The 13,338-nt window shown below is 36.9% G+C and overlaps 1 protein-coding gene across 4 annotated transcripts in view; it reads right to left on the bottom strand.

Moving 5' to 3' along the window:
• PRKD1 (protein kinase D1) overlaps positions 1 to 13,338 on the bottom strand; it is a 122,128-nt gene that overhangs the window by 16,812 nt on the left and 91,978 nt on the right. For all 4 annotated transcript variants that reach the window (XM_040068021.2, XM_040068022.2, XM_040068024.2 and 1 more), the window contains 8 exons: positions 11,792 to 11,869; positions 8,702 to 8,906; positions 6,112 to 6,235; positions 5,237 to 5,314; positions 4,390 to 4,669; positions 2,211 to 2,263; positions 1,056 to 1,128; positions 3 to 109 (listed from right to left, as the gene is read on the bottom strand). In XM_040068021.2, coding sequence (XP_039923955.1) covers positions 3 to 109; positions 1,056 to 1,128; positions 2,211 to 2,263; positions 4,390 to 4,669; positions 5,237 to 5,314; positions 6,112 to 6,235; positions 8,702 to 8,906; positions 11,792 to 11,869 — 998 coding nt within the window. The remainder of the gene's footprint in view (positions 1 to 2; positions 110 to 1,055; positions 1,129 to 2,210; positions 2,264 to 4,389; positions 4,670 to 5,236; positions 5,315 to 6,111; positions 6,236 to 8,701; positions 8,907 to 11,791; positions 11,870 to 13,338) is intronic.

The raw sequence follows: 13,338 nt of genomic DNA, 5'->3' as shown, positions 1-13,338 counted from the left end.
ACCTGTAAAATGGCAACTTCATTACGAAGTTGACTTTCCTGTTTAGTTGGAAATCTTAGTTTATCAATTATTTTAATGGCAACATCTCTTCCAGTTTTGCGGTGTTTTCCTGCATTAATAAAACAAAAGCTCTCCATCAATTAACGTGATTAATTATGAAAAGGTTCCTTTTTCATGGGTTGTACAAATGGCCATAACCAAGTAATTCTCAGAGCTGGTTTGGAGATAGGACATTAAAAGTTTTCTGTCATTCTCTTCTTTCTACCCCTTGACAACAGAACTTTTCTTACTCTCACCTGACAAAGCCATTTGAACATGTAAGAAACAAATATATGAGACTGTTAGCTCTACATTTCAACAGTATAGACACAAAGTTAATATTCTCATATATATATATGCAAACTGCAGCTGCATTCTGTGCAACTGGCTTGTTGTGGACTTAGTCCTTCACTGGTAGCTCCACACTAGCAAATAATGAAATATGCGATAGCCTTTAGGCATATTAGTGCCTGTCCCAAGTTTATCCGAGAGTCAGAGATTCCTCAGTGAGAAATTTGTTAGTTCTCATTTCTCACTGTCTCCAACAACAACTGTACCTAAATACATCCCCAAAAAACTACTGAGAAAAGGAGAAAACACAGAGGAAAAAGTAATACAAAAATTAAAAGAGAAACAATTCTAACAAGCTACTGGAGATACAATAAAAAAAATGCCTCATTGGAATATGTAAAGAAACACAGAAGGGAGAATAATATTTTTTTCGTCCATTACAGTTCTCACTAAGAACAGCTTCCTGCACTTCAGGGCTCACTTTATTAGAACTTAGAGAGAATAGGAAGCTATTGATATATGCTGACCCACTACTGGGCAGAAAAACTTCAATCTACAAAATTACTTCATCGATACAAAAAATGAACATGTATTTTGTTGAATACATACTGCTTAAATGAAACGACAGCAAATTTTTGCAACAAAACATTTCAGAGTCCAAATACTTTCCCCATTCAAGAAAAATTTTACCTTAAGCACAATTGTACAATACACCAAAGCCTTACCTCCATAAACAATTCCAAACTGTCCTGATCCCAATACTTCATCTGGGAAGATCTGGTATACAGTGCTAATATCCTGTTTATATAAACAACAGATATTAAAAGCCCTAAGGATATGGGAAGAAGATTTTGTATTTAATTTTCTTTTTCTAGTGGGAAGTAGCATTCTTTTAGTACAGTAAATTTTAAAATATATTATCTGCCAAAAAATTCAGGTGTGTTTTCTTAAAAGCCACAATAACTAATTGCTGTAAAAGCTTAGGAATCTTTAACAGGTTCACTGAGAGGGGTAAAATATTCCATTTGTGCCAGAGAGGCAGTCTCATGTCTCGCTATTTCTCAGTGCAGTAACACAGGCTAAAGCACCAGCTGTCAGCAGACTCATTTTGGGAGACTCAAACAAACATCAAATCTTGCAGCTCAGCTTTATTTTCCTGGTATTTAACCAGCAGCATATACAACAAAGAGTAAAAGAGTGTCTAATTCATAACAAAAGTGGTGTTTCTTTTTGTTAGAAGCAAATGGACACATCCCTAGCAGGCAATCTTTTTGCAATCTTTTTCTGACAACTACCAGAGCTGTTCCAAAGCTGCAGCTGGCTGCAGGGAGTATCTATTTTTTCCATCTGCTATGAGATAGAAAGCAAGCGGTGTGACTGCTTAACTTGACCACATAACCTGTATCTAACTGTCCTAAAGTAAAAGAAACCCAGAATTCTCTAAGTGTGTGTTATGATATATTCACCTCTTCCTTTGGATAGAGTTTCATCTCGTACAACAGAGAATATCTGATCTCTCGGATATGACAGGAAATGGTATATTTAGGAAGGTTTGTGGTCATTTTTACAAAGTTCAGTTGACAAATTCCACCAACTAGTAATTTCTACACCTCGCTTTTCCATTTGGTAATTAACGTCCTATACAGATCCACAGCTTAAAGCCTGTGAAATTACCCATACGTAATTCCTGCATCTTGAGAAAAAGTACCACGAAGATGGTTTATGTCAAAAGTTAAAAAAGCTAATTGTTTGTTAATTTCTTCAAAGTAAGTGAGAAATGGCTGACGGGAACTCCCCTAACACTCCTCTTAAAAAGCAGATCAATGACTTTGCCAGCTTAATCATAGCATGTCTAGCACCAGCATCCAGAGAACACTCACCACGTTTTCTTGGACTTGGCAGTTTGACACAGAAATACTGATGGATATATCCCCTGGGGAAGAAAGCAAAATATACTTTAGACTGCTGCGCTTTTAGTTGAAACATGTAGTAATAGGAAATGACATTCATATTACATCAGTACCTACTGACAGCTCTAGAAATTACAGCAATTAGGTCAGCTTATTTGTCTACCAGCTAATATAAAATTATTCCAGCCCACAAACACATGAATTGAACAATTTTGCAGTGTAGGGAAAAACCAGAATTATGCAATTCATTAATAATTTTTTAATAGTTAAGTCTCGTAATTCCCATTTATAAGCCTCTTATTGCTTTTTCCCATTCTATTTTGAGGCTTTGTATGTCACACAAGTAACAACTGCAATTAAACTGGTTATATTTAGTGGATTTAACAATAATTTTATTTAGTCACCTACAACTTATTTGTTGCTATTCAGATGAAGGCAAATACACATTCAAATTAGGCAATTACACATTTTATCTGGCCTAACAGACATTATTAAAACTTAAAAGTTTCCAGACATAGTGGAAACAAAACCTTGCACCTGCATTTTAATACAACAAACACCAGATCCAGCTTCTATCAGTTCGGAGCTGAGCTTGTTATAAGCATGTCACGAGCATTTGAACTGCCAGCTAACTGAGGGGAAATTCAGAATATGCCTGCTGTTAACTGCATTACACAAAGACAATACTTTGGGAAGGAAAGCATGCTTATTTGGAGCACTGCTACTTCTGTCTCCTACTTCTGTGTAGAATCCCGTTCATGCTGACTTTCCATTTGTTTAAGTAAGAATTTCAAAACCAGTGTCCCCTACTCTAAGGCCTGTATTACACACTGAAGACACTTGCTGCTACCCATCAGCACTAATCCTAGTTGCAGTAAGTAACAGGAGTAACTTCTGCCTCACTTGGCTTATTCCCTTTCCTTAGCAAGACTGCTTTCGGCAACGAATGTTTCAGTTATGGAGAGGTTTTTAATCATTGCCAATTTGTTTTCAAATTTATGTACTGCTGTGTTCCCATAATAATAAAATGATAAATAAAAGCATGGACAAAGACACAGACAAGTCTTAGACTTTGAGCAAAAGAATGAAGGTTGCTATCATTCTCATTGTCCACAAGAAATTGTTCTAAATGCCTCAGACAATCTTAATTTCTGCACATATAACCCAAAGATAACTACTAACCTGTAAAGAATTTTTTCAAACTTCCCAAGAGGGAGAAAGGCTTTGTAAGACAGCGGTCATGCCTAGTCCAGTATTTCAGATGATTCTTTAGCTACACCGGACTCAAACCAGGGGCACTAGGCAACTAGTCTGATGGAAATGACATCCAGAATTTGACACTGTTTTATACAAGATCCCAGTTGAGAAAGCAAAGGACATTGCTGATCTAATCTGATACGTGAGCTGTTGTGCCTGGAGATGCAATGCCACAGCCTGTTGTATTACTTGGTTTCTGAAGGGCTTGTGGTCTCATTAGCATTTCGTGCTGCATTAATAGCATCCAGATGTCAAGTGCTAAAGTACATGTATATTGCAACAAGAGGTCTAATCTAAATTATGTAGACATATCTAAATTCTCTTTACACTGACTAGGCTGAACAGAAGTACAGAGCAACCACAGCAGCACAAGGCTACTAGTGGGGAATTGTTTGTTCTGTGCTACTTTATTATCAGTACCCAGGACACATTAAAACAGGTCTCATATTATATATATCATCTGTGCTGCAGTGACCCAAAGAGTGAAGAACTGCTTCTGCAGACAGCTAGAGACATAAATTAGCCAGGATGGGAAAAAAAAATCTATCAGTTCCAAACTGGAGCTCAGAAAATTTCATCCCTCTGCACAAGGAGGCTATTTCTCACATCAGCAATGCAAATTCGAATTAGAAGCCTTCCTAATTTCTTAACTATTTGCTTACTAAAATATCTGCATCTTGTGTATCAATACAGATGTCCTACTATGAACTGAAAACACATGGATGAGAAACTGTGATGTTTAGAATAATACAGAAAACAAGTGACGAGATGACATGACAGAATAGCCTTTACCAGCTGTGCAGTCCATCCTTTCAACGTGTGCAGAAGACAGAGCAATGTCATTTGAGATGTGATTCTGCTTGTCAAAAGTGCAGGAAAGGAACAGACTTACTGTGCAGGCTGGGCCCTGAGCCAGTGGATGCCCCTTTAGGGATGACAGGCATCAGGGCGTGCTGTATCGCCATCTCCCACATTCGTGCCACGTCGATGCCAACACCACCGCTGATAACGCTGTTATTCAGTGGAACACTTGAGAGGTTGTCGATGTTTTCTCCAACATAATAGACTATATTTGCCGTGCTTATTTCAAAACAATGAGGATTGGCTCCTTGAGGCAGCAAAGTGAAAGTTTTTGCAGGTTCCAGAGATAAAATTTCAGACAATGGGATTTCCTAAAGTGAAAAAAATATTTTGCTTTCTGTGTAAAGATTATCAACATATAAAACTTCAGCATGAGCTTTATTTGATTAGTTTATGATACTAATTGTTGCCTTTTACCACATGCTTCTTGTACAAACAAAAAGGTTCTTGTAATCTGAAACCCTGTGACACAGACGACTGTTGATGGTAAAATACTAAATGTTTCTCTCCAAGACTAAATAGAACTTTAATTATTTAACTGAACTTATCAAAGAGAGTAGTGAGGTTCCTTCAGAAAAAAAGCAGTATCAAGAGAACTCCACTAGAAAACAAAACCTTGTTGACTTCTCATAAAAAAACTTTTCATTTCCACAGCACACATTTTATGGGTCCTTGTTATCTGACACCTTTCTGATCAGAGATTTGTCAAAACCAGAACACACATATGCGGCTTAAAGAATGAAATTAAAAAAAAAACCAAACCCAAACAAAAAACTAGATAGAAGTTACACTACTATTGTAATTTTAGTAAGCAACAATTTAGCAATTTAGTCCTTATATTCTGCTGCTATAACAAGAGGTTGAAAAATATTCCTTACTTTGTAATATTTGCTTCCAGTATCATTTTGAAAAAGTGTAATGCATTTGCTGTCCAGCCTCCAGTAGTGTCGCTTTCTCTGCAATGAAAACGAAGTAAATTAATGAAATGTTCATTTCGCAAAAGCACCACTGCCAAAATGTTTCTTTAGTTTGAAGAGATGTACTGTGAACGATAAAGACCCAATTACTATCACATGATTTTAATGAAGACTATATAACTGAATTTAGAATTTACAGACCTCTTATTATGCTCTGCTATTCAGGAATAGATCTGTTAAAATTGTACAAGTTTCAAAAATTTAAAATGTCATTCTGATGTCTGCATTATATACAGCACAATTTGATGATACATATGAGCCTAATGCACTTGAAATTTCTTTTTTGTATCCTTTTGTTCACCTTTTTGTATACTTTGAACACCCTGGTTCACTTTTGAAAGTCACATACTGAAGGCTTTATTCATGTTTTAGCAGGTTGGAATGAAAATAGCCTTTTTCTACACGAAATCTACTTCACAAAAGTCTCAATTCTATAGGCAGTAAGGTACTGGGGAGAGTGTGGCTGGAAAGTACAGCTACTTTACAGAACTCCTCAACATTATGTTTCACTTCCTTAAGAATGATTTTACATTTGGATGCCTATGATAATGCAACAAATATAATCAGATGGGTTTTGCATGCTTTAACTGTCTCCTGTTCTCACAAGCAGTGAGAGCCAATCTTAATTACAACAAGAATTGTGACTTTAGGAATCATAGAAATAGCAAAAAATGCCTTACATGAGTGACTGTAAATTACCAGAGTATTGTTAGAATTTGTTTCTATACTGTAATAAAACAAGTACAGGAAGACAGGTCTTCCATAACAGTTCTTACCAGTGTGTCCTTGCTTGTATAATGAACCATCCAACCCTCCTTCATTACTGTGCTACTTCTCCTTTTTGTGTGCTTCACAGACTGTACCACTCTCATTAATGGAATATTGTTGCTGGTTGAAGGGCTTAAGAATAAATCATTAAAGGCTTTTAAAAAGAAGATAACTTCAGACAAAAAGAAAAAAAAAAAAACTTTAAAATCAGAATGCACGTATACACACACAGAGAAATTATCCATATTTATCATGGTTAGCAAACCCGGTTTATACACGACTTTGTTTTGTCATTCCAAGTATCTCGAGATTACATAGAAAAAAGACTGTAATGGGAATGTCAGAGACCTTCTGAAGGCTTACACACACTCATCCAAAAATATTTCTAAAGATGAGCTAAGAAAATGGGCAAATGACTAGGGCCTTAGCTAGGCTGTGGGAGCCATTGCTCAAGCTTGTGCAATGTATGATTCAGAGCAGTACTTGATGTTGAATCTCTCATAACCTACGCAGACACTGTCCATCAGATTACTGTCCTGTGATCTCGCTTGGGCTCGAACACACAATGGAGTGACGACAGCTTACCGAGTAGAAAAAGTGTCGGCTGTCCAGCTGCACACACCCTGGGCCAGGCACACAGAGAATCTTCTGGAATCTCTCAGAGAAAGAGGTTTAAGCTACTCTGCACTCAAAACTTAAGGTGAAACCATATTTCCTTGTAGGGTATTGCACACTGCAACTTTCTACCTTTCAGCCAACACAGTAAGCTGGGAAGCCATGGGGATGTGACAGCGTGCCCGACAGCACCATCAGATAAAATCTGGTAATAACCAGAAGCAGCCTAGCCCATCATCCTCGCTGTTTGAGTGAACAACTTCTAAAGCAGATTCTGTGTAATGGAATATGGACTCAATCTGTTCAGGCCTAAACATGAATACTCAGTTATTCCTGGCAGAAATTTCAACAGTGACGCTGCATTGTATGTGAAAACAGAGCACAATGCTGCTCTTTTATTATGCCCTGCTAGCAAAGCTATTGGTGCAACAGCTCCAACAAAAACGGGCTGATAGTGTTTAGGAAAAGAATAATATGTTAAGTTCCCAAAGCTGTTGTGACTGTAGATGTCTGCAGATGGCCCTGCTTCACTGTAATGCATTCTGGAAATAAGTTTTATGAATTGGTAGTTTCCCATCAAAATGCAGAAAGTGCTGTCTGAAAGTTTAATTAAGTATGTAACATATAGTTAGCATCTCTTTTCTGCCTAAAAATGATTTAACCATCTGCAGTTTCTATTTAGCTGTTCTTGTCTGTACTGACAAAAGGTTTACTTTTTATTTGCCTTTTATCACTTAAAAAATATCCATGGATATGGAAACTACCCTTGGAAATAACTGCAGAGAGGTACTAGTGGAAGTATAGGACTTGTTTACATAAGTAAAACATGCACTTTAGTTATAAATGTTTTATTAGTACAATTGGATATTTTTATTTTGAAAACTTGCAAGGCTGTCTGCTTAATAAAACTTGGAAATTTAAAATGTTCTGTGACAATGATTTCATGATCTAAGCACAAGCTCATATTCCAATGATACAATGTGTCTATACATCACGCACATCATAGCTCTGCAGATAAATATGACAGTAGTTCACTGACGCATGAAGTGAAACTGCATATTGTTGAAATGGATTGCTTTCTATCAGTGCAACAGGCGTATGACAGTAACACGGAAATAATGGGAACATATTACTGAGAGAGACTCCCAACAAGCAAAGCAAAAGAAGAAATTGCAGGTCAAACAGATGTATGAATGAAAAATGTTTTATAAGGTATAGATCCATTAAAGGCATAGATCCCTTACATCAAGGATATTTCAGCTGAAATTACCTTAGTTCATTTTAGGTTCCCTGACAATGAATAATCCCTACTTTTTCCATACTATTCGGACAGTTCCAATAAGTGAATAACGTTTCTTCTCTTAATCCACTTCTGAGGTACGTTGCACAACTCAGTTCCTGTTTTCCTTCCTGAACAGTCATTTCAAAGAACTAATCTATTTTGTAACTTGCCTCAAGTTACTATTTAAGTTTGTCAAACTCTGTTTTTTAATAAAGGCATCTAAAATTAGAATTAGTCTAGATCTGATTATACGACAGCTACTTACATATTTTGTTTATTTATTTATATGACCAGGCATTGCACTGTTAAAACAGGGAAAGAATGCTATGTAATAAGTAAACAATAAATAAATAAATAAATAAATACAAATAAATAAATAATAAAATAAAAATAAAATAAATAAATATTTTACAAGTGCTTATGCACAAATAGTTTCCTATCATCCTTATACAGGAACAGACCTGTAAGAACTACTTTTGCATAAGTTTTCAAATACTGCTTCAAATTTAAGTTTTAAATACTTAAATTACTAATGCATATAACCAATGAAGCATTCTCACTGCACCTTCAAACATTTCACCAGCATTCCCCATTCTAAACGAGTTACAATAGTGACCACGTAGATCCCCCCTTGAGCCCTAGCATGATACGTACAAATAAATACAAAGGCAGATGGAAGGTACACTCACTCCCCAGCTCACCTGATCATCCTGTTAGATTCATCATGATCCAGGTCAGCATCCTGCATTTCTCCGTTGTCACTATGGCATCCTGTCATTGACATCTCTGAATCATGAGCCATAGACTCCTCCATGTCATCGATAAAGCCACTGTTTCTTTCACTGTCATTGTCATCACTCCCTTCCTCCATGACCACATCAGACTCAGCCCCAGGACTAAGAAGGTCTGGAATATCATTTCTCAAGTTATTATCTAAAAACATGCAATACTCCAACTACAACATCCTGGCACATTTAAGCTTCCAAAAAACTCAAGTTCTCTTTGGAAGTCTGTTGCCTGCACCTAGACAATATAAAGTAAACAATGACTTATAATGTGACTTGTATACTCCTTTGCACAGGAACAGTGTTTTCTGTGAAGCCTGCACAAAGCAGCACAATAATCAATACCAATGAAACAATGCTCCCTGCCATAAGAAAATAAATATTAAACAAGCACCAAACCCAAAGACTTAAGGTTTCACTAATTTGGCTACAGCATAGCATTAATAGCATCATCCAGATTATATTTAAATTACATTAAACTTTCCAATTTCCAAATTAGATAAGTCTAAGCAAGATCAGAGTAAGAAACAACTTTTTGTTGCATTGCTGCTTGTGAATGGATTTACCTGGAACATAAAATCATTAGTCCAGTCAGAGGGTAAAGACAGCATTATTTTTTTCTAGGACTTCACAGTGTTTCAAAAATTTGCAGTAAGGTTAAAATCACATGGAACACATCAAATAGTTTCTCCTCAACTTTTGCCTAATTGTGTAGAGGAAGGTTCTTGACAGCCAGTGAAGGCAATGTAACATAAGAAAAAGCACATTGAATTGTCTGACGGCAAAATGTTCGGAATTGATGGCATTTCACTGAAATTAGAAGTGCACATCTGAAAAGTTTGTTTTCATGTGCACTAGTTTTAAGATATTTGGATATAATCTGACGTGTGATTAAGAGCCACATATTTCATCTCTAGCAGAACCAGTCATTCAGTCATGAATGATACTTCACAGTTCAAAGCTCTCTTTGCTATTCCTACAACACTTTTAAAATCTCTATTTTTAATAAACCTACAATCAGTTAAAAATAACTCCCTACATTTAGTATATAATGCATTTACTACTGACACCATACTTGGAATTTCATTGCTTCAGCTCTTCTTTCACTCACTATTTTAGGGAAGATGCATCACACAGCAGATGGACAAAATGACAGATTCTGTATTTTGTTTATTAAGTTTGAAAATAATGTGAACCGAATTACTGTGAGAATACAAGTGAGATACCAGATAAAATTGCCTTTGATAATCCCAGGGACACTCTATCAATCATTCAGGACACACAATTCAGATTCTACGAGGATTCTATGTATACCATACTAAGAATATTATTTGGTGTAAAAAAGCCAAGTTCTATAAATGTTAAGATTGCAATCTTCAAGGAATATACTTGGAGTAAGCCCAGGATATGTGTTCTCACCCCAAGTGACTCTGCACAAGCTTTCCTGAGACAAACTATCACTTCCCATTAGCCCAGCATCAGATTCACATGACAGGAGGGAAAGTCCAAGCAAAAGTAGCGTGTTGTTTGTGAAGCAAAGGTGGGGAGTGTTGGAGGGATAAGTACAGCTGCCTCAGATGGAAAGAGGGAATTTGGAGGAGCAATTCAGAAACAAATGCAAATTTTGTTCATTTAGTTCAGTTGTGCAGAAACAAAGTTTATGTTCCTTCTTGTCTTTTCATAGCACTTTAGATCAATCGCTCCTCTCTAAAACTGCATCTATGCAGGAAAAAGTTTATCATTTATAAGCAGATTTAGTTACTTTCTCTGACTGCAAATCTCAGGGAAAATTTTACACTCCTATTAATGGAATTAACATCTCATGGTATATATTTTAGCTTTTGAAAACCAAACCACAAATGTCCATTGGCAACATTACTTGCATTCTTGAATAGTTGCTGTGGGTTGGTTAATGGTTAAGTGAGATATAAATGGTGTAGGATTAAAAGAAAATAAGTAATAGTGACTCCAAGAGTCCAGCAAGAGGTGCATAACAAAGGACATTCAGTAGGAAGACATCATCTACTTTCCGGAAAATCATGCACCTTGTCACATTTCAAGTGAAATACTTAGTATCTGTAGCAATATTCCTGTTAAACATAAGAACTTCACAGTGATACAGTAACAGTACTATGAGAAATACTGTGAAAAGTATTAGTTAACATTCCTAATTTTGGAATTTCTTGATATATCTTCAATAAAGCAGACCACTGATTTAAAGGAAAAAGAATGTGTCCTAAGGTAATACTTTATTAACCTCAGAAGCACTTTAGGCTGACAACACAGTAATACGCATTAGAAGCTGAGCACTTCACCACACTTTGCCTTCCTTTATCACATGGGAAAGTGACATTTTCCAGGCAATCAACAACTCATCTACAACCACTCCTTTCTTCCTCCAGTACCGTCTGTCAAGCCTACCCCATACACCCCTATACTTAACACAAATCCAGCAGCACACGCATGGGAGAATCGGCAGATAGTCAAGACTCCATCTGTGGCACGTGGTATGATTAGTTTTATGCCATCAGCAACTGGTGGATTTTTTTTCTGAAGGGCATTCCTAGTTCTTCTAGGTAAATTTTTCCTTCTCAGGAAGATCATCCATAGCTACTTTTCTCTCCCCTTACATTAAAAGATAATGTTGTGCTTCCAGCTGACAGGTGAGTGCCAACTTCTCGCGTGTGGCTTTTGGCTTTCCCCTGGCATTCTGCATATACCAGGTGTTAGCACAGGGCCATTTTGCTGCTGACATCACCTCTGTGGCAGAGCTTAGCCTGTCTGCCAGTGCTACCTATCTGGAAGAAACACACTCCAAACCAATGGTGTATGAGCTACTCACAACATTCCTCCCACACCTCATCTTCGACATCAGAAATTCTGCAGAGGAAAGGCCACTCCCAAGCAATGGAAAAATGTGTGTTTGTACACGTCACAATTTTACATTTCTCTTCTGTTTAACTGATGGTTTAAACAATGACAGGAACAATTGTTAATGCAACTTACCACCATTAATGGCAACTTCCCCCAGGCAGTTATTTGGCACTTTAGGAGCACAGCGTTTGTGACAGTTGAATCTACAGTCTGATAAAAGAAAAAGGGATACATCCAAATTATTTCTTTTTCTGTGATACAATTATATTTTTTCTTGCTATGCAGCCTATAGATGTTAAGCCCTATCATTTCGTTAATACAAGTCACATGTTCAGAGAGTGTGCACTAGCCTGGCTCCATGCTGCCCGTCCCTGGAAGGGACAGGATGAAGATGCTAGAAGCACATGTCTGAGGGGAAAAACAGCCTTTCCGAGGGTACCTGGGTGGAGCAGCAACCAAAGTGGTGCTCAACTCATCCAGGGGAGTGATGAGGAGACACAAGTGCTTGGCTCCAAAGCCAGAGTGCTTTTCAAGTGAAAGAAGCAGAATCGGGCTGCAGTGTATCAGCTGCAGTTTAAGAGACTGACTACTGATGACTGATGAAAATTAAAACAGGAGAGGCCTAGCCAACAATTTTAGGTGAGAAAATATTTGTTTTTTACATCTCAAGGCAACTTCTAGACAGCTTGCAACTGTGGGTTCCTTCAGTCCTTTCCCTATTTTTCAATTTTTTTTTTTTTTTTTTTTTTTTTTTAATTCTTTCATATGTGTAAGTAGCACTTCACTGGATGTAACAGGAATTGTTTTCTTTTGGGTTATGAACACGTTTTACTTAAACTAAGAGCTGTTTCCTATTAACACACCAGGAAAAACAAAGAATCAGGAAGGAAAAAATATACTAAGGTGGTCTATATCCTTGTGATTATTTAAGATTGATCCAAAAACCAACCAGAGGTACCAAAGTGCCAAACTACAGATAATTTTTTTTTTTTTTTTTAAGTAGGTTAATATTTGCTTAGGTCACCAGGATTCAAAATGAACTGAAACAGGTGATGCTTTGATAGATATTTTGCTTTAGTTAAATTGTATCAAAATCACACCTTAATTTAAATGAATGCAACTTTGAATGTTTGTAGGATTTAAAGAAGTAACACAAAGTATATTGATTGATTTTATTACAGTTATTATTTACTGTAATCGAAGAAAGGTGTTTTTAAGCATCCATTAGCCAACATTCCAACCCCATAGCATGCACAATGCTCTTTATTTACAGGCTAAGGTTGACTAAGGTAAGCCAGCAATCTAGGCTAGGATCCAAGGGGCCTGACTCCAGCTCCTACTAAGGTATACAATGCCACGAGACTTGAGAGCACATTAGTCACACTGAAAAAATGTGGGCTTAAATTCTCATATAACCCCATCTTATTTTACTTCCATTACAACTTCCCCCAAACACTGAGCTGCTGAGGCTCAGGTATATGCTTCAATTCACACACAGGACTTTGTAGATTGAAAACAATGAAGATAAGATTATAGTCCATTATGTTAACTATTCTCCTGTAAGCACAGGTTCACCTATGCCAAACAGAAGATCATTTTCAGCTGAATGAAAAATGTGAGCTAGTGCACATGCACCAAAGGGTAAGAATGAACAGCCGCACAGCCAGCTCCTACAGAAC

The sequence above is a fragment of the Hirundo rustica genome, chromosome 6 (genome assembly GCF_015227805.2).
Source record: "Hirundo rustica isolate bHirRus1 chromosome 6, bHirRus1.pri.v3, whole genome shotgun sequence".
Taxonomy (NCBI): Eukaryota; Metazoa; Chordata; class Aves; order Passeriformes; family Hirundinidae; genus Hirundo; species Hirundo rustica.
This window is presented reverse-complemented; position numbering and strand designations above follow the sequence as displayed.